At 36.9% G+C, this 26,519-nt stretch overlaps 1 protein-coding gene across 1 annotated transcript in view; it reads right to left on the bottom strand.

Annotated features, from left to right (window-relative positions):
• Positions 1 to 9,370: 9,370 nt before the first annotated feature.
• Positions 9,371 to 26,519, bottom strand: part of LOC136848808 (uncharacterized) — a 533,962-nt gene continuing 516,813 nt past the window's right edge. The window contains exons 7-10 of the mRNA XM_067121467.1: positions 24,723 to 24,859; positions 20,838 to 20,990; positions 13,100 to 13,310; positions 9,371 to 12,379 (exon numbers count right to left, since the gene is read on the bottom strand). Coding sequence (XP_066977568.1) covers positions 12,166 to 12,379; positions 13,100 to 13,310; positions 20,838 to 20,990; positions 24,723 to 24,859 — 715 coding nt within the window. The 3' untranslated portion in view covers positions 9,371 to 12,165. The remainder of the gene's footprint in view (positions 12,380 to 13,099; positions 13,311 to 20,837; positions 20,991 to 24,722; positions 24,860 to 26,519) is intronic.

The following is a 26,519-nucleotide window of genomic DNA, read 5'->3' on the forward strand; positions in this document are numbered from 1 at the left end:
GATCCCAGTAATGTAAAAAATTACAGACCAATTTCTTTAACAAGTTGCTTATGCAAATTACTAGAGAAAATTGTAAATGCTCGACTAACATGGCACATTCGAAAAAATATAATTTTGACTCCCACTTAATTCGGGTCACAATGTAACAGATCTACATTGGATTCTCTATCTAACTTGGAAGACCACATACGAAGAGGATTTGAATGAAAACGAATTACTATACCCGTCTTTTTTTCACTGAAAAGGCGTATGATACTACATGAAGATATGCAATATTAAAAACGTTACATAAAAACAGCATCCACGGGTATTTACCCAGGTTTATCCAAAACTTTCTGACAAACCACACTTTTCAAGTGAGAATTGATGATGTATTGTCAAGTACTTTTCCACGTGAAAATGGTGTTCCACAAGGAAGCGTCCTTAGTGGCACACTGTTTACTTTGGCAATAAATGATATCAGTAAAAATCTACCTATTGCAATAATTGAAAGTAACTTGTATATGGATGATTTTGCCATTTGTTATTCAGCATCTCGAATAAAACATGCAGAACGAATCAATAATAAAATCATAATAAAAATAGATGAATGGGCCTCATCTGTAGGCTTTAAATTTTTCATAGATAAAACTCATGCAATCATGTTTCATAAAAATAAAAAGTGGAAAAAGGATGAAGAAATATATTTAAAAATCAGAAACCATAATATATCAATTAGCCAAACAGCAAAATTTTTAGGATTAGTATTTGATACTCACTTGAACTGGAAAGTCCACATAACATACATGAAATTTAAAATGTTAAAGAGCATTAAATCTGATTAAAAACTATCAAACACTACTTGGGGAGCCGATAGGCATAACCCTTACTGTACTGTATAAAGCAAGAGTGCTGTCTATCATTGAGTATGGAAGCTGAATATATGGCTCGGCATCAGACGCAACGCTGATAACGTTAGACCCAGTTCATAATGAAGGCCTCAGAATATGTTCAGGAGCCTTTAGATCATCACCAAAGTCTTCTTTACAAGTTGAATGTGGTGAACTACCTATCTCTCTCCATAGAGAGCTAGCAACAATGAAGAGTGCTCTGAGAATTCAGACAAATGATTCTCCAACCAAAAAATTATTTAGATTAAGATATGTATTTATAAACAAGCATCCACCTCCTTTCCCAATTAGAGCTAGAAGATTGAGTCGCTGAATATAAATATACAATTACCTTTAAAACAGTGAAATGACATCCTCCTTGGACAATGAATAAAATGAGAATTTGTACACACTTAAATTATTTATCAAAAAGTTATTCATATACCCCAGAACACCATAGACAACATACAGCAGAACATATAATCAGAAAGGGTCCACCGACGGATCTAAGTCACAATACGGAGTGGGATATGCTGCAGTACCCTAAGGCAAAACGTATCAGTTCTGTTTACCAGATAGTGCCTCAGTATTTACAGCTGAGTTATGTGTAATAGCATCAGCCATGAAAATAATTAAAGAAGTCGCATTTAATAATTTTGTGATTTATAGCGACTCCAGAAGCGCTATAGAAGGCATTCAAAGTTACAATCCAAAATATAATATTGAAAAACAAATTAAGTTTTTACTCCATAAGTTGTGTAATAATGGAAAAAATACTGAGTTATGTTGGATCCCTGCCCATGTAGGGATTAAAGGAAATGAAGAGACTGATAAAGCAGCTAAAGAAGCAGTCCACATGACAAGAGCAGATGTAAACATACCTATTAGTGATTATGTAAGATATATAAGAACAATCATTGTAAATAAATGGCAAAATATATGGAATGCAGAACCCGAAAATAATAAATTGAAACATAAAATCTGTTGGAAAATGGAGTTCATCATATTAGAGAGAGAGACACACACAAGTAATTTGACACGTCTTCGAATGATACTCGTTTGACACATGAACACTTAATAAACAGTCCACATGGCCCTCCTCCCGAATCCCCAGAGTGCAAAGTGATGATAACTGTCAAGCACATACCGTGTGAATGTCAAACATATAACCTGCAGCGATTATCAAATTTTGGAAGTAGATCAATGAAGGAAATTTTGTCAGAATCTTCTACATTTTCAGTAATTGCGATTTTAATGTTCATAAGGAACTGTGTTTTAATTAATATAAAATATAAAAATAGGTAAATAATAAAAATACGAAAACCCTTAGGGCGTCTATTGAATTTTAAAACAACAAAATTTTAAAATGTTACTTAACTTATTCTGAATTTTAATATACCTTTTTGGTGAGTATATATGGAAACATTAAATATAAATGTATTTACTGTGTGAGTGTGTTCCAGTATGAGAGCGTATGCCTTCGCATAGTTTTAATTTTATTTTCACTCATTCATCACCATACCGAATGACCTATTTGGTCCCACCAGTGCTTGGCCTCTGGCCCAGACCTGGCATTTCATTCAAATCCTTCGGGTCAGCCCTATGGTGTGGTTAAATTATTTTAATAATAAAAGCCCTTGTTCCCCCTTCCCTCTTTTAACTTATGTGGTAAATAAACTCTACCGGTTTATCATACCTCATTACATGTACTCGAGACCACAGAAATATTTTAATGAAAATGCCTTTCTTTCCTGTATCATTGTTTGTGTTTAGGCTTAGTGGGTGGGATATGTTTAGGTTTAGTGGGGATGTCTATAGGTTTAGTGTGAATGTGTTTAGGTTTAGTGAAGGTGTGTTTAGGTTTAGCGGGGATGTGTTTAGGTTTGGCTGAGGGTGTGTGTAGCTTTAGCAGGGGACATGTGTTTAGGTTTAATGGGAGATGCATTTAGTTTTAGTGAGGGGGTGTGCTTAGGATTAGTAGGGAGTGTTTGTGTCTAGGTTTAGTGGGGTTGAGTTTAGGTACAAAGTTAAGTATACCTTAGTTTAACCAGACCACTAAGCTGATTAACAGCTCTCCTAGGGCTGGCCCGAAGGATTAGACTTATTTTACGTGGCTAAGAACCAATTGGTTACCTAGCAATGGGGCTTACAGCTTATTGTGGAATCCGAACCACATTATACCAAGAAATGAATTTCTATCACTAGAAATAAATTCCTCTAATTCTTCATTGGCCGGCCAGAGAATCGAACGCAGGTTCAGGAAAGTGCTAGCCGAGAATGATATCGACCCGTCCAACGAGGAACTGAGTTTAGGTACAGTTGGGTGCACTTAGGTTTAGTAAAAGGTGTGTTCAGGTTTTATGGGTGTTGTGTTTTTAGGTTTAGTGGGGTGTGTTTAGGTTTAGTGGAGGGTGCATTCAGGTTTAGTGGGGGTTGTTTAGGTTTGGTTGGGGGTGTGTTTAGCTTTAGCAGGGGACATGTGTTTGTGTTTAATGGGAGATGCATTTAGGTTTAGTGAGGGGTGTGTTTAGGATTATTAGGGAGTGTGTGTTTAGGTTTAGTGGGGGTGAGTTTGGATACGGTGGGGGTGCACTTAGGTTTAGTAAAAGGTGTGTTTAGGTTTTATGGGTGTTGTGTGTTTAGGTTTAGTGGGGGTGTGTTTAGGTTTAGTGGAAGTTCTTCATTGGAGGGATGGTAGAGCTTTCGGCTGACACGCTGTTGTCCCAGCGTTCAACTCTCCGAGTGGCCAATGAAGAATTAGGGGAATTTATTTCTGGTGATAGAAGTTCATTTATCGTCATAATTTGGTTCGGATTCCACAATAAGCTGTAGGTCCCGTTGCTAGGTAGCCAGTTGGTTCTTAGCCACGTAAAAATAAATCTAATCCTTTGGGCCAGCCCTAGGAGAGCTGTTAATCAGCTCAGTGGTCTGGTTAAACTAAGATATGCTTAACTTAGGTTTAGTGGAGGGTGCATTTAGGGTTTAGTGGGAGGGTTCTTTATGCTTGGTGGAGGATGTGTTTAGGTTTGGTGGGAGGGGTGTTTAGGTTTAGTGGTGGGTGTGTTTTGGTTTACTAGGGGTGTGTTTAGGTTTAGTGGGGGTGTGCTTAGGTTTAGCTGGGTGTGCATTTAGGTTTAGTGGGTGGTGTGTGTTTAGGTTTAGTGGGGATGTGTTTAGGTTTGGTGGGAGGGCTGTTTAGGTTTAGTGGATGGTGTGTGTTTAGATTTAGTGAGGGTGCATAAAGGTTAGTAAGGGGTGTGTTTAGGTTTAGTGGGGGTGCATTTAGGTTTAGTGGCTGGTATGTGTTTAGATTTTGGGGGGTATGTTTAGGTTTTGTGGGAGGGGTGTTTAGGTTTAGCGGATGGTATGTTTAGGTTTATGGGGGTTGCATTTAGGTTTAGTTAGGGATGTGTTTAGGTTTAGGGGGGTGTGTGTTTATGTTTAGTGGGGGTTAGTTTAGGTTTAGTGGGGAGTGCATTTAGGTTTAGTGAGGGGTGTGTTAAGTTTTGTGGGTGCTGGCTTTTTAGGTTTAGTGGAGGGTGTATTTAGGTTTAGTAGGAAGGTGTTTAGGTGTAATAGAGGATGTGCTTTGTTTTGGGGGGAGGGGTGTTTAGTTTTCATGGTGGATGTGTTTAGGTTCAGTGGGTGTGCGTTTTGGTTTAGTGGGGGTGTGTTTATGTCCTGCTGCTAAGTGCTCTTGAATTAGAGAAGACTATTACTCTTCATTGGGTTTTTAAAAATGAAATGGAGAGCAACATATGGATATATTTCGATTAATAATGCAGAGAGTTCTAGTCATAACTAGTTAAGTGACTGAAGAATAAAAACAAGGCAGTGATAAATACTTTTCATTCTTTTTAATATCTCTCAACATTTGCTCAAATAACCGAAACTAAAGTAGTTTTACAAATGCAACGACCTTCATGAACTTTATCGAGTGATGTGTTGAAAGCATTAAATTCATGGACCTAGCAGCAACTAAAGAAATTCTTCCCAGCCCCCCGGCCCCCACCTCAACAACACACACACACACACACACACACGCATATATATTATATATATATATATATATATATATATATATATATATATATATATATATATATATATATATATATATATATATATATATATATATATATATATATATATATATATATATATATATATATATATATATAAAAGCTGTTTTAGTGTCAGTTACTTATCATTCATTAAACCCTTATTGAATGTAGTGAATATTATTTAACGTTAACTGACTCTCAAACGCCGGTAAATCAGCTGAATTCATGTAATTAATTTTGATTAGATACTACTGCTTTATCTGTTCTCCAGATAACGTCGGTGAGTAATGGGACAAAAGTTTACAACACGTTTGTTCCAAACACAACTAGCTAACGAAAATATAGTTTCTAACTTTCAAATCTAAAACATAGTCTCTAATTGGCTGGTTCTAATTGGCTGCTGGGGTGGTTTGGTGATCCTTTTTTTTAATTGAAAGTTCTCTTTCTCTCTCCCCAAAATCATTTGTTGAAGGCTATAATTGTTGTCTTCTGTGTTACCAATTATTTTCTCGCTTTCTTCCTCATTGCTCATCGTATCTAAGTAGAATGAAGTGGTACCATAATTTCCTTTCTTTTTATTTTAGTTCTCTGTAAAGAAAACTATTGAGATGGCTATTTGTCTGTCCGTCCGCCCTCAGGTCTTAAAAACTACTGAGGCTAGAGGGCTGTAAATTGTTATGTTGATCATCCACCCCCCAATCATCAAACAAACCAAATTGCAACCCTCTAGCCTCAGTAGTTTTTTATTTTATTTAAGGTTAAAGTTAGCCAGCACGGGCCGTGGCTGAAAGTTTCATGAGTCGCGGCTAAGAGTTTCATACAGTATTATACGCTGTACAGAAAATTCGATTGTTCCGAAGAAACTTCGGCGCATTTTTTACTTGTTTTTAGTTGAGATTGCTGCTTTAAGAAGGAACCAATTAAATCTAAGATTCTGTGGTTCTATGACGATGCTTTAGTTCTCTGTGTATCCGGCCTTTGGTCATCATTTCCATTGCAGTGTTGAGATGTGGACTTTTTTTTTTTTTTGCACCGAAGACGCCTTTGCACATTGTGTAGAATGACCAATATTGCTTAGTTTAGGGACCCGCAGTAAAAAAGTTAAAAATATTGTGCTTTATAGACCGCTTTGTTGTCTCCTACTACTAAGTGCCGTACTGGTCTCTTTATTTAGGCGAGGAGTTTATTGGTCCTATCTAGGTCTTTGTTGTTTGGTTTTCTAGAGATTGCAAGGAGTGAATGTACCGTTCATGTAGTCATAGTAATAGATTAGTTGCTGAACGCCGTTTTCCTTCATAGTTTGCGCATCATGTAGCATTTGTTGGCTTGCATCATAGTTGTTAGAAACACGCTTTCATCTTGTACAAGTGCATCAGGATAAGCAGACAAATTTCCATTTTCATTTCCGTAATAAATCATGAAGTGTTGGGAACTTGATAGAGATTTTTATGTCTAAGTTCTGTGAAATGCAACATTATTCTCTTCGTATTCCTCAAACAGCGAGCTATTTTTTCTTTTACATCCAAACTTGGAGGTCCATATCACTTAAATGTGATTTAAAGGGTTAGACATATTCCTGTGCTTTCTAAACTTATCAAGTACAAAGGCGCTGTATGGTCTGAATACATGGCTATAGTTTCCCGTAAATGATTTGCGTGCGTGTGTGTTGACACTCGTACTGTACAAGCAGAAATCTGTAACATCTTTTCTCCTCGTTTATCCGTGATTTTGGTCTGGTGTCACACGGGAGGACTAGCCTCATGAAAAAGAAATGTGTAGGATCATCGCCTGTTTGCACTTTTTCTGGAAAAAATCATCTCAACTCAGGTTCCAGCTGATTGTGCTGCTGGGCGTGGCTATAGTTTTTTTTTTTTTTTAAGAGATTTACAAGTAAACCTTGTCGAGGTAAAAGACATGACCTTTCAAGTAGGGCAACATTAGATATTGCCATATTATCCATCTATATGAAGATTGCCACAATTTATTATTCTCATTCTTCGCAGAGAATAGGAGGCTTCTCCTCTGTACAGTGAAACAAAGTCTGAATAGGCTCTCAGCCTCATAAATTGAAAGGGTTTGCGATTATATTCCTATACCACTCATTAGGGTAAGGTGAATTTCCATCGCTATATATGTTCTGGTAGACAGGAAGATTTCACCTTATTCACTTCTTCTAACTCTTAACTTTCAACTGGTAATTAATACAGATTATTTAAACTGCATATTTTCATTAGCAGATGATTTATTTATGCATCAGATACAAGTTGCCAGGCATACGATCGTTTTTCAGTCTTTTGCTCGCAATCATTTTCACTTTAGAGTTTTCTAAATGAACGGGATAATCTGAAATTAGAGTTTATTCTCAGCAACGAAAGGACTAAATAAACGCAGGTATTGACCTTTTTTTATTTATTAAAAACGTATAAGTCTTTGTACAAACTTTATACACAGCATTTGTTATTTGTAGCGTTTTTTGCATTCTTGAATAAAGAAAAGACTAAACTGAACTGTTAGGCGGCAGCAAGAAAGAGCTCAAAAGCATTGTCAAAATTTCAAGTCATTTGGCTGAGGACATATACTGTATTTATAGTTATACATTATTCATTCTCTGTATCCGTTAATAATTATGAATAACAATGTATTAGTTATAAATTTTAACAGTTAAGCACATTCAACAATCAGCAACAATTCAATAAGAAAAAATAAGGAGAATGGCATAATACAATTCCATACAAAATTAGATAGTTAGAAATAAAACCTCGAAATTTGACGTAATGGTCATTCCTGTACCGGAATCATGGTAAATCATAGTTTCCAAGAATAAAATTTATCATAAGCTTTGGTATATAATGTAGGCAAATGACTTCCCAGGGAAAAAGTTATCACACTATGATAAGGATAAATTATGCAGGTAAACTCTTACCTCCCCGGATAACTATTAGCACATATTTAGACTGTAATGCACGTACATAATTTCTCAAAATAAAATATACCGTGAACACATAAATTATATAGGTAATTCCTTACCTCGAATGTAAAATGTTTTAAATGGCTACACCGAATAAATCACTGGATGTAAAACCAGAGGTTCAAATAGCAATCACCGGAGAGGAAGACATAAATCATCATACAGAATTATATTCACGACACTGGAATCACGAGCCGCCTTGATGTTCCTATACAATGGAAATACTCGTACAAATTCCCTGTCATAGAAATTTGAATGGGAAAACCGAAATCGAAATCATTTCAGGAGAATTTATCCGCTGATACAAATTACGTGTGATGGGAACTGAAGTGGAGATGCCAACTCCATTTGATGGGATTTGGGATGACTGTACTTATTCACTGTGATGGGCATTACTCATTACTTTCAGAATACCGATTCCATCGGCTGGGAATTGAAGTCTAGAATGAAAGTGTTCTTTGCAAATACAGGGAATGGGGTGTACGTATACCTTATATTTCGTAACATAATCATATTGCTGGAGTTAGTTATCAGTAACAGTTTAAACTCAGAGGGGGGCATTTGCATTGTAATATCACTATTTTAATATTTTTGTTACTTGATACGCTATAAAATACAATACATTTACAATATATTATTATTTACGTTCAAGGTCCATGATTCCGACACACAATGACTGACTAAAATATGTTTTGCTCAGGTAGACACAAAATGGAATTGTTCTGGGGAAAAAACGAGGGAGATGATCAACTCTCATTTTTTAGTGTAAGGTGAAAATAAAAATTCTCATTATCAATTAAAAAGTTAGCAAACAACATAATAAAATCGATGGCTTGTGAAAATATGATGAGTATGGCGGTGAGTTAATGATATTAGCCTTATTACTACGTTATTAACAAGTCTAACTTTCACTTAAATGTTGTTTTGGAGACAGCAATAGCACACACTATACTGAGAACATAAAGACAGCAGGAGCAATGGTTCTATCCGTATGCAATGAAATTTCCCACGAAAAGTATGCATAATAGGAATACAATCGGTTTTTCCTTTCTTCTTTTTTTTTTTTTTTTTTTTTTAGAAAACTTAACAAATGCCCTTGGTCATCAATACCACCATGTCTCGCCATAGACGAACACTGGGTAGCGATATCATGGGCAATAGATGAAAAATAGAACATTATTTTTCGTTATCGAATAAAAATTACAGTAGCTATTCAATGTTTTTGGGTCAAAAATATTTACATTAAAGTTGTGATACATAGTTTTGAATTCGAACCCGTCAGTCTTATCTCTCTTGGTTTCAAGAACACTTAAGTTAAAAAGATATGTCACATTTCAGCCAAAAAAATAGCTTTTATTTTCTTTCCCTGAAATCATATTTTTTTCTTTACATTGGCCAATATCAGAGTGAAATAGGAAAACAATTTCAGGATTTGGCTGCACTTTCTTTGCCCCTCTATTATTGCAAAATTTTCTTTTCATATCGTTCGTCTTTTACTGTTTTATCGTTGTCATACAAATGCTTTGCAACTTAATGCTATAACCAAATAACATTTGAATAATAATGTATTTTCATAAGCATAATAGATAAAATCAGCACTTTTGCTGTCGTTATATCACTTTTTTTTCTGGAAGCAGCATATATCCATATTTTGTTTACTAATTTTCCCTTTAGTTTCAAAAACTTGTAAACGTGTTTTCAGCTTTAAATCAAAAGAATTGTACCATTTCTTAAGGAGAGGTTGTGAAAAGGAACCCTCATCAAAAGCTAAAGCTTCCTAATCCAGATAACTCTTTATATTCTCACAAAATCAAACTACTTTTTCTTTGCCTCTTCTTTTGCCAGTTTCAAAGATGGAACAAAAGTCAAACAAAACTAGAACTCTGTTTCTTCTCAAAATTCAGAGCTTGAGACGAACGTTGTCTTTTGAATCCGGTCTAGACAAATTAACAAGTCATGAAACTTCGTTAATCAGAAATGATTGCAGTAAAGTTTAAAACAACTACGGGAAATATAAAAATTTTCGTAAAAGCTTTGAAATTAGTTAGAGAAACGCAAGCTACTTGTCCCTTACGCTAATAAATAGGCACCATAACTTAGGGAATCAGAGCGCGCGAGGCATAATAAATTTCCCTGTCAGGCTGTTAGTTTTTCCAAGGAAACACGGTGCAAGAAGATTCACCTTTACAACGAGATTTCGTTTTCTGCTATTTGAACACATGCACTCCTTCCACGTCAAGCACTAGTGGACATTTTCTATACACTGCATCAAATTATCATGTTTCATCCACACAATAGTTTCATAGAAAAACTGCACCAATTCAACAAGTAACTATAACCCTTACCAACGAGCCTTAAGACTTCATCGTCGTGCCCTGACACCCTAAGTGTTTCCTATGAGTGTCATGCAAAAAAATAGGAGCCACTGTTGACCAGTAGGTTTCCAAAACACGATAATGAATCCCTCAGTCTTGTTGGTTGGGGCAATAGGTCCATCCATCTAGCGGCTCCAAAAACCTTATACATTAGTAAACAATAAAGCCTCTATTTTAGGACTGCAATAACAATGTTAATACATACATGGAGAGGCAATAATATCATTATAATTAACAATGTTACCTTACTAGCATCCCTATGACTGTCATTATGCATAACTGTTATTAGTATCATAATAGGCTGTATGACATTAATGACCTCATTCCCTAGCACCCACATCCCAACGTACTATACGTCGCATGATCAAGATTCCAAATTTAAAGAGCACAGAAAGCTTGGAGTCTAGTCGAGCTCTTCTGGCTAGTGAACTCTAGACTAGACTAGAGATAGGTGCCAGAACGCTACCTCTTGCCACCACTGACCACAAACTCTTGGCCTTGTCATTTCTCTCTTTCGATATCTTTTTGTCATCGATTGGCAAAGCGGGTGAATTCACAAGAATAGGACTTTATTTTATTTTTAGTAAATAAGAAGGTATAATTTTGGACTCACTTAAGTGATACTGAACATCGTTATTTTTTTCACCCTCAAAACTGTAGAAAGATTATACTTAGTAAATCATTTCGAGGAATTAGGGAAGGCGTTTGTTCCATTTACTGATATTTAGAATGACTGGAGTGAGAAGGCCGCGCGATATTAGCTCAACAAAAAGTCAGTAAAGGATAGTCCTGTAAGCAAAGCCTGTCAGGCACCTCATATGACAGAAAGCGCTCGCGGATGTGGGGAAATGGCAAGTGAGAGATGAATACACCACTTTTCTCCCGATTCATGGTGCTAAATGAGTTGAGGCTTGGAAGAGCTGGGGTAAGGAACAACTCGTAAACTGGTAGTTGGCCAGAAGTGGTTTACCTAAAATGTACTGGACTTCTCATTATTACGTCCAAAGAAACTCGTTATAATTAAGTTAAAAATTTTTTCATGTATGTCCATGGTTTCTGCTATTAAAGAAAATGTGTGTGTGTGTGTGTGTGTGCGTGCTTGCGTGTACTGAAGCAACATCCTAAGGATTAGCAGTTGAAGAAGAAAACGCATTATCATATTTATTTTAATATACCACTTAATGTTGATGTATAATATCAAATAATGATATCAAATAATAATAATAATCTTTTGCCTGTCAGTTTAGTATTGGAGTTTGTGGTCCGTGGTGGAAACACCAAGTCATCGAAAAAAAAGGCAGAAATCAACACAGAGAGATGTCAATGGCAAATCATATAACCGAAACCCCGTTTCAGTCAAATACAATAAAGATGGCATGAAAACAACCAGAAAACATATTGCTGAGTTTGGCTCTCAGTCTGACACCTTCCTCAGACTATTCTGTTCTGGCACCTGGATGCAGTTCTAATAGAAATATTTAGTTTTCAATGTAGTTCCGTAAAAATAATTTTCAATAGAAACCCTTCAATTTTGTAAAGATAATAAAAAAAATAACATTTACATATTTTTCTTCAATGCTTTTCTTAGTGCACCAGAGTTTAGGAGAAAAATTTTACGTATTTTGTTTCTTATCCAAGTAAATATTGCCTCTCTTCCCAACAGGATTAAGCTCTCCTCCCAAATCCACCTCTAAAACTTGGGAGGAAAGAAATCCTTTTAACTGACCGGGGTATCCGATGTAAAGAGAAGAATTTGCATTCAACGAAGAGAGGAGGTCCCTTTGTTGCGCAAACATTCTATCTGGGGTTCCCAAATTTTAAGAAAATCAATTAGGATGATCTAATGAAGGGATAAAATGTTAAATGTTGGTGCTACATTTTCTTCATTTTCAGTATTTAGCCGAGTAGTGGCTTCCAGTGGTGGAGGGAGGTCCTCTGGAATGGTGGTGATGGTGTTTGTCGTGCTTGAGGGAGTGGTGTCCGGAGTAGCGGGAGTTTGGGCGGGAGTGCACGATGGCGTAGTGGTCGCTATGGGAGGAGACGGACCGGGCAGAGTTCATCGTCGATGCTCCTGAAGTGTAGCCTTTGCCGTTGAGGGAATACCTGAAGAAAATTAGGACACATTTACTTCGAGGTTCTCTCTCTCTCTCTCTCTCTCTCAGAAATATGATTTGTCTTAGTGATCTCATAAAAATGTAAGGAAAAACTCATTGTTTAGGACTTCGCTTTGTATGACACACAAAAACAGTTCATACCAAGTTTTTCTTTAAGAAGAAAATGCAGGGGAATATATCAGCCATCAATGAAAATAAAGTAATAATTAAACGGACACGTATATATTTAGTCCTTTGAACATAACCTAAGTTTCCTACTAGATGTCATATGTCATGCAGTTCATCAAACGAAATAGGAGAATTGTTGCGCTGCCTGACTTCTGCTGTCAAAAAATGACTGATTGCCCTTCTTCATTGTGTATTGCTCTTTAGAGGACAATATGAGTACATGGGTACAGAAGTAAATCATTTAATGTACCATAATTATTTAGCGATTATTCTTCGATCCATGCGGTTCATACTTCTCACTGACAGAGGATTCCTTGAGCGCCTGCGTACTGTACAGAAGGCAAACCTCTCTCCTATACCACAATTATGAAGTGGTCTCCTTGGACCCGTACTGTGAACGGTGGCATACTTATGAATAGGTATTTCCTAGGTGTCATGAACTATATTGGTCGTATTTCTCACTGGTGAATAGCCCTCTGAGTAAGTCTTTACTACAGATGCCAATCATTTTCAGTACCACAATTATTATTCGGCGACTTACCTTGACCCGTACTGTGAACCGTGCCATGACCTGTAGGGATCGTATTCCTCGATGATAGATGGTTCCTTCTCGATGACTTCTGTCTTGGTGCACGAGCAAGTCATGGCAGAACACAAAAAGATATTGATAATCATCATGATGATGAACAAAACAGCCAAGACGATACATAATATCCAGAGCCATGGAGGATACCATTCGCAGTTAGCTAGACCTGAAAATAAATGAAGTTAATCAATACACATTTAAATAGCAATCTGTATTAAACATATTCAAAATATTTAAAGATCGTCATGAGCTGAAAATCAGTGAAAGATAATTCCATTAAAACTCCAAACTTTAATCCTATTAAACAGATGCACAAGCTTATAAGCTGGATATAAATATAGATGAATACACTAATATGATAGCAGAACGAGACCGTCGTACCGGAAAAAAATGGAATGATTGGATTGTTTTCCATGTACAGCCATAATGAGAAAAAACAAGATCTGACAATACAGCAGGATTGAAAATAATTACTTATAAAAAATACATATTGTTTTTAGCTATTCATGTCAAAATTAGATGCGTCGTTTTTCTTTCAACCCGGAAATATTGCTAAGCTTTTCACACACAATCAAGTTATTATGAATTTCTAATGAATTGCTCTGGAGTCAAGGCAGGAAGGTATTATTAATTTATTCTTGTAGTTTAAGGAGACTACTGAATTAAAAGTCTTGACATTGATACTCGTGAATAACAGCGAGGTTCACAGACACTAATATATCAGATCTTTTTGCGCGAGACTCCTGTTTTAACGGAAGAAAATGAAAGGTTTCCGTGATCATTTCATCATGGAGTTTGGGACATTAGAATCTTGGAAAATTCATGGCGTGTTTCCTATGAGGATTAGACCCTTTAATTTTCCTAAATAAATAGGGAAAAAAATATGGGGGGTGGGAAATCTACCCAAAATGAGAGCAATTGAGCCGGCTTCCCTGAACACTATTTGTTTTCTTGCAATTAATTACCTGTAAGTTCAAAAGTAGAACGGTGTAAAATTATGAGGGATAAAAAGAAAGCACAAAAGTAGAATGGTGTAAAATTATGAGGGATAAAAACCCTAAAAATATGTGGAACAGAATATAATGGACTCGCTGAGGAATTGCTTGCTTGAGACACGTAGCTCATTTGAATTAAATATTAGTTGTTTATACAATCGTTGAAGCACATCTCGGCGCCAAATACCTTAAACTTAACATATTCACCACATAACCAATATATCTCAAACTTCGCGACTTATCTTATCAATGAACAATTATAAGTTCTGAAAGCAGTCCAGTCAATAACTGTTCTTGGTTAGACCGAGATGGTGAATGGTTTTCGTCAATACTTGTGCAAGGAAGGTGAGCTTTTGCTGAATGTCCAAGTTAGTGTGCGGCAAGATATTAGCGCTTTTTATTTTACCATGATCCATTCATTTGGGCACGTCCATGCCAGAAAATTTTGCTTATAAAGAAATGCACAATATTCATGCAAGGATAATCAATGGCCCACTTCTTCTTGCAGTATTAGATAACAATCGATCATTGTGGTGCTGGCCGTGATACTACATAAAGAAAATAAGCTGCAAAAGCTGTGCAATCTCAGAGCACAAATCATACTTTCTGCAACAACTGAAAAAAGCATGATGGCTAACTACTATCCATTTCAGGGACCGCAAGTCATCGTTTTTCTCAAATATCTTTCAAACTAATTATTTAATCGAAGTGGTACTTTGACAATGTGTGCAAGACACCACCCGTTAATTTTTGGTAATAAAGTGCATTGTCAAATGGTGTTAGTTAAGGCGTTTACTCTCGACTTTTAAAGGCAAAGTTACATGAGTCAGCAGGACTGATCTATGCAATCGAACGTCCACTATCCCCCATAGACAGGAAAGGTGGGGAGGCGGAGATGGGGAGGCCAGGAAAGTGGGTTGAGGGAGGGATGAGGAGGGGAAGAGAGAAGGTGGGACGGGATGGGGATAAAGGACATTCGAACGCATAGTTTGGCGATGCTTGGCAACATCATGTAAGTCAAGAGTAAACGCCTTAAATAAAACCGTTTGACAATGCACTATATTACCAAAAATTAGCGGGAGGTGTCTTGTACAGTGTCAAAGTACCATTTCGATCAAATAATTAGTTTGAAAGATATTTGAGAAAAACGATGACTCGCGGTCCTGGAAGTGGATATAAGGGAGACAGTAAGAAAGAAATACAAAAAAATCTATGAGACTTTATGGCCAAAAACACTGCGAACTCCTGGACCCCAAGATAAGCTAGCAACTAACAGCTGCATAATGAAAGGGGTTAGCCCTCAACCTGTTTATTCTATGACGAGGTTACCCATTGTAAATTACAGTTGAAGTTACACAATTAAGGGAAACGTCGTTTCTTGAGCGCAAACAAGAGGGAAGAAAATAATCCTCTTATCTTCTCAAAACTGCGACAGTCTAGCTTGTTTTTATTACTGTTAATAATAGAAAAACATCAATTTAGTGCTATTTTTTAATTTGCGTTAGTTAATCTGTAGTAAAGACGCGGGCTTTATTTTTTAGTTTTAAAACTTTATCCAGAAGTAATTTGATTTCTTACTCTGTGATGGTGGTGGTTTATCTTCATCTCTCTCTCTCTCTCTCTCTCTCTCTCTCTCTCTCTCTAATTGGTTGTAAATCTGCCATTTCAAAGCATCCTTTCAAATAGTTCCTTATTCACACTAAAATTCTTCCGTTAAACTCAGTTTTTACAGTTCGAATTCAGGAAAAAAAGTCTCTTGCATCCTGTTTGAACTTAATCAACAGCTAACGGATTCTTCTGTCAACTACGCGTAGTTTATGAGAGGGATACCAAACCAGTCTTATTTTTTTGGTCACTGGCACTTTGTTATGTTGTAATGATCGGCATAATGAACGAGAAGGTGAGACTGCCGATTAAGGAGAGCCAGGCACGAGTTACCTTCATTCATCATCATGGTTATTGTTTCTTCTCCACGACTTTTGTGTATTTTCCCATATCTGCATATCTTTATTTCCTTTTACTTCAAATTTTTCAGTAAGAGCCAACTTTTATACTTATTTTTCGTGACTTCTCCATAAGTATAGTCGAATCATCCCTAAACGTTAGTACTACATTCCAGTATTTTTAATATTCCTCCATAATTCCTCTCTTCCTAAATCAGTCTTATTTCGTAAGTGCAAATCCATCACCAACCACCTTTCTTTTCGCTTATTTTATTTTGTGGATTTATATTGCCTTTCTGACAGCTCGGTATCACAACCTTGTCACTAAAATTCTTACAAACTTCATTTACTCTCTTGTAATGTTCTCCCTTTCTTCAGTTCTCCTTATTTCTAATTATTAAGGGCCCATGCCATAGGAGGAGAGTCTTTCATCTCCCTAATTGTCCCTTCCACCAGTTCAACTGCTGCGTCTTATCACCCTAGCAATTAAAGTTCGTTGACAATATTTTTCCTCTATTCTACCTGGCTGTACACCTTTCTGTTCCCTATATTTGGACACATCTCGGGTAGATGTTATAAATTTTTCCCCTTATACTTTTGTTAGCCTGAAGCAAGTTATTCATACATTCAAAGAAAAACACCCTGGGACAAAGCACGCAAGGTTAGGGGGCATAAACAAATTAATGATGGGTCCTAGCACATGTAAGTCTGAGTCAAATTTGTGGCTAAAGACTTCATCTTTGGACAACAGTTCACCTTTCCAAAGTTTGTACCTAAGTCTTAAACAGGGCTTCAACTTTAATTACATATTTTGGTCTCCCCCACTCCCCGCGCCGACCTACCCTTCATCTCCCCACCCCCTATACTCCATCGGACACAAGCAGAATACCACACGTGCAGGTGATGTTACACCGGAAACGGATTTTCCTGGAAACTCGTTTCCCTTCCCCCAGCGAAATGCCAAATCATCCATCATGCCATATTCTTTGGTTCCCTCTCCCTACAATCATTAGCTCCTCTTAAGCACCCTTTTATCTGATATTTGCTCATTTATTATATCCCCTTCTTCTGTCACCTCTAATCTTTGTCCCGCCCGCTCATTCTCTCGTGGCCTTTATCTCGTTCGCTGTTTTGACGTCATGATTCTTTAATCTTTCTTTGTAGTCTGTTCCCTTATTACCATCTATCAGTCTTCTCCTCCTGTTCCAGTTCTTTTTATTCCGTCTCTTTTATTTCCGTTCGCTTTTCCCTTCTCCCTAATTGCTTTGTGGATAAAATGGAAATAAACTCTCCAGCGTCTACGATACCGCGGGTAAAGGAGGACATTATTATTATTGTGCAAGGAAGTCATTTCCACAACAAGCCAATTAACGACGATTTAATAATAAATTGAAGAAAGGCGTATACACATGACACTAAAAAGGAACATAATTGGATGAGATGGCAGGTTTTATAATCTCCTTTGGCTGTGACAGATTATATTCTTAATTTTTTTTTTTTTTTTGTTTGCCAGCAGTAGAGATACCATAGTAATTTAGGCAAAAGCGTTCATCGAGCTTAATAGTAAATTTTAATCAAATAATAGAAATTACGCTTTAAAAGCCAAGCACTGGTGCACTTTGCACGACAATTTCTGATAAAGTTACAAATATCAAGTGTTCATAACGAATACCGAAACATACCAGTTAAGTTTTAAGAGATAAATCGTCAACTTGTTCAAACAGATTAAACCGATGTTTTTCCTTTAAACATTTGTACGTTTTTCCATATAAAGGCTTTTCTTTTCCAATTCCATACGCAGTATGCATATATATTTATGCAGGAATGCATATTTATAAATATGGCTTACATACCGGTCATAATTTCCATCACCACGTATCACTGTATTTTTTTCATTGCGCAGCAACTGTCCATGACTACCAACATCGCCTGTTATCTGAATTGATGGAGTTCTACAATAGTTTCCACCTAAATGATAAATTCACTCGATTCCCGAATGATTCTAAGGTGCATACAACCCATGATACTGAGGAAACAAACGTGTAAACGGATACAATAATATTGTTTTAGTATATGTGTACATAACTGATATGAACTGCGTCATATGTTGATGAAAGTGCAGGTATTCGAAAAGTTTTGTTTTCAACTTCACCGGTACCAGAATGTGTGCACGCGTGAGTGTACATGTGTAATGTTCCCTTTGAAGACCCCCCACCTTCCAAAGGGCTTATTTGTTTTGCGCCTTACGTTCTGATGTTTGTTTATCCATTTTGCTTATGTTTCCCTGTTGCTGGCTTTCTCCCGTTTCAGTGTTGACAGAGCGAAATGAATTAAGGTTGCAGCAGTTCATTTAGTATTGTGTACAAGTGTTATTTCATCTGTGTCTACGTGTCTGTTTCAGTTGCTTCAAGTGTGTTTGCAGAGGCTTCCAGCGAGATGAAGGTGTGCACTTGTTTGCCTTCAGTCTCAAAACTTATACTTACCTGTATGAAAAGTAAACAGGGATGTGATGGTGTTGGTCAGGCAGGAAGAGAGGTTCTCTCGACGTTTTTGTATTTCCACTGTCTCTTTTCAGCTCGCCTTTTTTCCCTCCAGATGCAATAATACCTTGGTGTTTATTCTAAAATGTTATATGTTTGTGTTGTTCAGCACATCTCTCTCTCTCTCTCTCTCTCTCTCTCTCTCTCTCTCTCTGTGAGAATTCTGTTTTCTTAGTGTTTTATGGAAAAACACAATGAGGTCGGAGAAACCGACAGAAACTAAAGACAGAGAAAATTACTAAAGATCTATCTATCTAGCTCTCTCTCTCTCTCTATGATGCATTAGATTAATATATATATAGATTAAAATAATTCAAATCTATCTATCTATCTTGTGAATGAGCTTAACCACAGATCGATCCCATAGGGGGAGAAAAGACTTACACCCACTAACAAAATAAATCCTTTGTTTACCTCTTCATGTATAACCAGTGAACTGTGTACGGCACAGGGCTAACAATATTTTTCCTAAAAGATTTGCTCACAATAGCAAGGCTAACAGCCTCTGAAGTCACCCTCTCTAAGAAGAGGCGTATAGTCGAAAACATATTATATATACGTATATATATGCATGCATTTAAAATGTGTCGAGCGGGAGGGGAGTGAGAGGGACTGGGTGTAGGTTTTAAGCTAAAAACCTTTTGTTGGTAGTAAGACCTCGCAAAGTGTTGGAAGCTGTTGGTAGAGTGCCTGTGGGTAGGCAAACACTGCAACGATGCAGCATTTTCTGCTTAAATGGTTTTGCATCTCAATTGACTCCTCTTCTTCTTTTCCCTTTCACAGGCAGCAATTGAGGTTCTGAAGGCAACTCAACTCTGGTATCTTTCGCTCTTCGCATCCCCTGTCTCCATCTGCCTCCTTCCCCCAACACCACTCCGACCATCCACCCACACCCACCCTCGCGAATTTTCTTGTGGAATGGATTGGATTGTTTTGTGAATTAGCGTGCACCCTTATTTGTCAATTTTTCATTCCAACGCCATGTTTATTATTATTATTATTATATTATGGTTTTCATGCAGCATATATTTGTTATATATACAAATATTTGTGTTCACAATGTCATAATGGACACTGTTGAAAACAATAAATGAATCCAAGCATCCCTTTGTGGCCACCAAAAAATATCATGGTTATATTTTTTCTTATATTTTCACCCAAAGGAAATTTCCTTTCGATACCGAAGACTTTAGACATTTGACTTTTTTGTTCTAGACCTGCAGATACCTATATTTTCAGTCTTGTCATATCCTCTTCCTATCTGCCGCCGCCATTTGTATTTTAAACTCCTCTTTGACGTCAACCACAGAGGATCATTCACAGGACCCGGATGTGATAAGAATTGGGGGACGGGGGGAAGGGGCTGGAGCCCATCCCCGAGTCTCCATTCTCGATTCTGCCTGCACTTCTCTCCTTCCTTTTCTCTCGGGTCGTTCTTCGTGAAATATTTCACTACTCCCTTGATTCAGATTTCCTTCCATTATCAATCTGTTGTCTGGATGTTGTCACCCAGTGATCATCATTCATTTGTGTTCGAGTGTGTTTACTCATCATTTGTACTTTATCTATTCACCCTTTCCCTTAGAGAGGGATCAGCCGCCTCCTGCGAGTGCTCTCCTTCCTGTTTTGTCCACACATTTTGGTATGAGGTTGCTAGCCCCACATCCTTTTCAATTCTAGCTACTACCCGCACAGTCGAGTTATAGGATTTTATTCAGTGCTTGCTTGGAACACGCAAGCATTAGAATTTCATGAAACGCACCTCAATCGTTTAGTCTTTCCCAGATATTTCTCTGATAAATAGCTTCATATAATCGAATTTAACGAAGATTTTCTTCCTTTAAGAACAATGGTAAACTAAAACAAAATATTCCTCCTGACTTTTGCAGGAATTTCTCGAGGCACTGGAATGGCCTTTCCCTTCTTTAATCATCCAACCCATTTAACCTTAAAACCGTCCGAACACAGAGCTTCTTTTACATGCAATGCCTCACCTCCACAGCTGTGATATATTTTTCCCAACCATTTCACATTTTCTTTTTCCCGTTTACTCTCCTCGCTCCCTTCGTAAACAAACTTCAACGGCTATTTCTCATAGGCAAATATCTTGCCATGTAACCTCGTCCGCCCATTCCTTCTCCTCCATAAAGCTTCAATGGCCTCCAGCCTCCTCCCGACCGCTTCCTAAGTAACTTGTTCCCTTAAGCCCACTTACCAGCTGACGTCGGTTCCACTACAAAGACTGTAGTGGTGGCCTGCACTCTCCCGGATTTATCCAAGCTATTAGCCTCTGCGTCAGGGAGAGAGCGTCCTTGGGCTACTGTCAGTCTTTCGGGCCTTCCTTCGCATCTCTCAGTATCGCAGGGGCCTGCGGAGCCGGAAAAAAAGAAAGACATTAGAATTATGACAAAAGATAAGCCAAGCATTGTTAAAGGGAAAAAAATCCGCGAACGGAGATATACAAAAAATTTAAAATGGAAAAATGGAAGAAGAAATAAACTTAAATTGCAACATAAACTGAGATACATAAGTATACTCCTAACATGCAATAACAAGTGTCTCTTATGTAATTTGGTCAACTTCAAGCTTTTGGTGGCCTCTAAGACAAAAACATTCAGATTTAATGAAAGATTAAATTATTTCATTTTGTGTATATACTTGATAAAAGGTATAAAGATTGTTATTAGTCTCCATTTCATGAGAGACTAATAACAGTCTACATGTACAGCTCTTAAGAGCGCTGTCGCGCAGAGTTTACTTTACTATAAAATGCAATATTCGGGAAGAAATCTCGTTGCAAGAAATTAGTTTTTTACGTCAGTTGTTGATAATCATCATTTCTTTCGCAGTGGGGTATCATAATCATTAAATGTTGTCTAACATTAAAACAAACGAGGAAGGGGATGAGGAGTGACACTTAACATGATATTAAACGCGCCGATGAATATCATCTGAAAACAGCTGTGAAAAAGTAACGCCATCAAAGCAGCCACGAGATTAAAAAATGGTGGGGAAAAAACGAGAAACTTCACGTCATGCGAGACACACGTTATGAAGTCCACAGCTTCCTTTGAGAAGCGCATTTAAGAGGACGCTGGCGCAAGCAGAGTCAATAGCACGTTGCTCAAGGCAGAAGTCGTGCGAGAGAGAAGAGACCCGGCCGAAGGACAATGGCAAAAGGGATCCTGAAAAGCGCAACGGAGGCAAAGTGGACCGACGACAAGGATCATGGACCGAGTACAAAGAGCCGCCTTGGGTTCTAGCTCGAAAACATTTGCTTAAAAGGCCATGAAAAACCGTGTAGCTTTTTACCACCTTGTGATTTAAAGACAGCGTGTGTGTGTGAGAGAGAGAGAGAGAGAGAGAGAATTTTAAAGACGTGAAAATATACAAAGCTTCGTTCATTACATTTTTCCCCACTTTGAAGTGACTCTGAAAGACAAAAAAAATAAATAAATCTTTGTGGCTCTTCCAGTTGGATATTATGAAATATCATAACAATATAAGATAACTGTGAATGACATTTAGTTGGAGAAATCTTAAATCAAATAACATTTAAAAACATCACTTTAGACTGAAATGTGTTAATAATAGCCTTTTAAAACCCCACCCTCTGTCCACACACACACACACACACACGCGCGCGCGCGCAAAATAAAAAGAGCTCACGCGCTATCTCGCTTGTGACGCCGTTCACCCAAATTTGGAAGCCTCTACTATTTGTTTTTATTTGTTTTCCTATGAAGTGAACAGAGTATAAATTGTTAAAATATGATATCGAAAGTTTGATGAATGCAGGACGTAACGATCATTCTTTTAATGTTCGGAGCCTATACTAAATTATATTTTCGAATTGATGCATTTTATAGCTTATAATTATTCCATTCTATACGTTGTTATTAGTCATTTATCTTACTTCGTTAACACATTTTACGGTTTATATTATTAAAATGATTTTGCAACACATAGCAGAGAAACATTAATCTGACGTAGGTAGCATTTCGCCGTCACAGGAATCCCATTTATTACTCTGACACGACACAAGCAAAATTTCTTTAAATATCAGTGACTTGAAGCAGATTGTTAGCTTACTAAACAACCGTATTACTTTCAAACTTGCGCAGCCTGACTCCGTGTCATTTTTGAGAAAATGGGAAGATTAAATGCTTCGATTGGTGGAATTAAATAAACAAAACCATCAAAATATGATGATGCAAAAGCTTCCTTTTCCCCTGCACTGGAAAGCAAGGCTCTGACAGGAATCACCCAGAGAGATGGATGGTATGCGGCAAAGGAAGTATGAGAACTAAGGTTGAATATTCCTAATGCGTGCGCCCACATTATGCTGTACTGTCAAGTAGTCAAATGAAGGGAAGGCTAAATTTAATCCGGCGTGTTTGAGGGAGAGAGAGAGAGAGAGGCCACACGGAAAAGACGGTTGCGGATTTCTAGGATACAGTATAAATGTAGTCATGTGCAGTGCATAGCTGACATAGATGTAGCGCAGCAGAGAGAGAGAGAGAGAGAGAGAGAGAGAGAGAGAGAGAGAGAGAGAGAGAGAGAGAGAGAGAGACTTCAATATGTTTGGTAGGTAACTACTGAGCTTCATACAATAAAAACATAAATTTTAGAACAAAAATGCAAAATACCCAATAACTGGCTACTTGCAAAATACCCAATAACTGGCTACTTTTGTTGATTTTCTTCAGCTCTTGAAATTATTCGGAAATATGACTGTAGCAATAGGCCTATCACATTGCCAAAATATTAAAAACCTAATATCTTTGTTTCTTTGGTGCCAATTAGCGAAAAGTATCTCTCAGTACCTAAGCATGTTATGCTGAGAGAGTATCAAGGAGGCATTCCTATAGTTTTTTAAACTTTCAACTTTCTGTTTAGTAAAAAGCGGTACAAAAAACGGAAAAATACGAGAAGAGTGAATGCCTCAAGAAAGTAGCTAAATCTTTATGCCATAACAATAAAAATCTATCTGTATAATACATACATACATACATACATAATACATACATACATACATACTCGGATGAAACAGTATCCCAGTTACAATTACAGAAGAATTAGAAAACAAACATTTTGGTCAAATCCAAGAAAAAACCACCAGCAAAAAAAAAAAAAAAAAAAAAAGAATGAGAAAAGGCTACAGCTCGCGAGAGATTTAAGAGTCAGGGTTCGGCTGGACTGGAAGAGGCATTGTTGAATTGTATACCCTCCCAGATAATTCTCTCTTGCCACTCGGCAATAGTTGGTAGGGAAGTTTCGTTGTTAACCTAAATCTCTTCGTAATTTATGGCCATCGTGATAATTTTTCAAATTCTCTCTCTCTCTCTCTCTCTCTCTCTCTCTCTCTCTCTCTCTCTCTCTCTCATTCTAAGCTGAAAACTCTCTCTATATATATCTGGAAAAAGGAGCACTGAGGAAGAAAAAACAGTCACTTTCTACATTCTAAGCTGAAAAACTGTGGAACGAGAAAATTTAAAAAATTTTTCCATTACATCTGATATATATATATGAAAAATATATATATATACTATGAGAGATATATATATAAACAAACAGTCACCGTGAGGAGGAAAACAAATTATCGAGTGAGAATGGTTTTTATCATTTATATATACACATTTTCGTTTACTAAATATTAGTGTTGTCATATATATATATATATATATATATATATATATATATATATATATATATATATCAAGAGAGATGGATATTATAGAGATATACTGTATATATAGATATATAGAAAATTTTTTTAAATTTTTCCATTTATATATTCATATTCCACATTTTCTATTCAGTTATACATATATATATATATATGTGTGTGTGTATATATATATATATATATATATATATATATATATATATATATATATATATATATATATATATATAAACGATAAACGACGTACAGTACCACTATACCCTTTTCCGTAACTAGTGAATCCACAACCTGTGAACTATGGAAGATGAAAGAGTAGTGCGCGAGCGGGAGACATAAAACAATTATGAAATCCATCAACCCATGAAACTGAATAAAATGAACGTGTCCGAATCAGGTCGGGGGTCCAATTACCTTTGCAGATGAGCACATCGCACTGGAAATGAACACGGTTTGTGCTCGGAAACTTGAACATGTTGTTCAAAACAGCTTCGGCAGTTCCCGCAGTGTCGTTGTATACAAACTGTGTGATGAGGTTTCCCTGGGGGCACCTGTGGGGTAAACAACAATGTCAGTAAGGTAAATATATAAACACTTAACAAATTAAGCGCTCCTTTCCCGTACTCTGCGCCCACCGGCTATATTTGACCTTAACTAATTATTAATACATTTTTATAGTGCCTGTATATATATAAATCCAATTCTCTCTGGACACATGATGTAGTTCGGTACTTCGTGTTAGAAATTTTGCATCTTATATACAGGAATAAATTCCTATTTCTTCAGTTTTATACCCGTATCAAAAAAGCACAAGAAAATGCATTTTTATTTGAGCTAAGAAAATTAATTGAAATTCCAATCAAATATATCACGATATTAAAAGCGTAACACATCATGGTTGAATTTCTTTATTTCTTCAAGTTTCTGACATCAAAATTAGAGAGCCTTTAAACCAGCACAATAACCGTGACTCGTTCCTAGCACTCAAAACACCACCAGACACGAGATGTCTGCGTTATGTTGACTGGGGAGGGGGCGGCCGGCCTGAACTCTTAAGGGGAAATCCGATCCCGTAAAGGGATAGATTTATCATTTTTCCCGTCCTTTGGGTAGAAGACACACAATAATGATAAATGTTTTGATGGTTCTGGGCCTTTAATTGATTCCAATCGAGGTTCTTCCCCAAAAGGAATTGGTTTCTTGTAAAATATTGTGGCTACCAACGAATGTAATGCCAGAAAAGAATGAGTTTCCTGAAAGCGATATCTGTTCGGTTCACGTAATTCACTCGGACGTGAATCTAATTGAGAATGATGAGAAAGAATCCCGCCTCTGTGTCCGCCGTGGTTGTTTGTCGATGGCCAAAAGGGCAAAGCGATTAATCATCCGCAAGCGTCAATTTGCTGATGGATAATGACACTAATCAATTCCTTTGGCGAATGAAATAAATAAAAGGGTTTCTATTATTGCTCTGTATTGCCACCATCATTTACACTGTTGATTTTCTGTCAGACATGATTGATTTATTCGCCGGGGAATGGATATACCGGGGACGATAAAAGGTATGCACTAAAAGCAAGTATATACGAGTGTATGAACAAATACCTTTAACACATATGTGGCGTGTGTATGATTTATTTGTATACAAAGTCTAGTAGAAGTAAATCAAATTATACCTACACACTTACACTTTAGTCGGTTGGCTATGTATTTCCATGAGCTTTTATGAAAAAGCTTCTAATTTTTCTTGAATCATTTTTTTAATACATGTTTAAGGGCTAAAAAAAAAAAAAAAGTAAATAAGTGAAAATAGTTTTACAAACTCCTGAGAATTACGATTTTGTTTACAAAAAAGATAAACCTTAATCATGATTCGAAAATAAAAAATTGAAATGTGGGAATCAAATAGTCAGGGTACATTATGATGAAAGGCTTCGTTATCTGAGACAAACTCTGAATACAAAATGTACCATATGATGGAAAGAAGCACGAAGGAAGTTTAATCAAAGTAAAGATAGAGACTTATAGGACTGTTAAAATAGGAAGACAAATCTTCAACAGTCAATCATATCACAATAAAAATCGTGAATGCAGAATACAGCTATAATGGTCACTCTGTAATGTCAGGTGAGTGAACGCAGGCATCACGATATATTATCAAACATCTAGGGTAGTTTGTTATAAGTAATAATGAGTACTTAACCATGCTAA

The sequence above is a fragment of the Macrobrachium rosenbergii genome, chromosome 2, assembly GCF_040412425.1.
Source record: "Macrobrachium rosenbergii isolate ZJJX-2024 chromosome 2, ASM4041242v1, whole genome shotgun sequence".
Classification (NCBI taxonomy): domain Eukaryota; kingdom Metazoa; phylum Arthropoda; class Malacostraca; order Decapoda; family Palaemonidae; genus Macrobrachium; species Macrobrachium rosenbergii.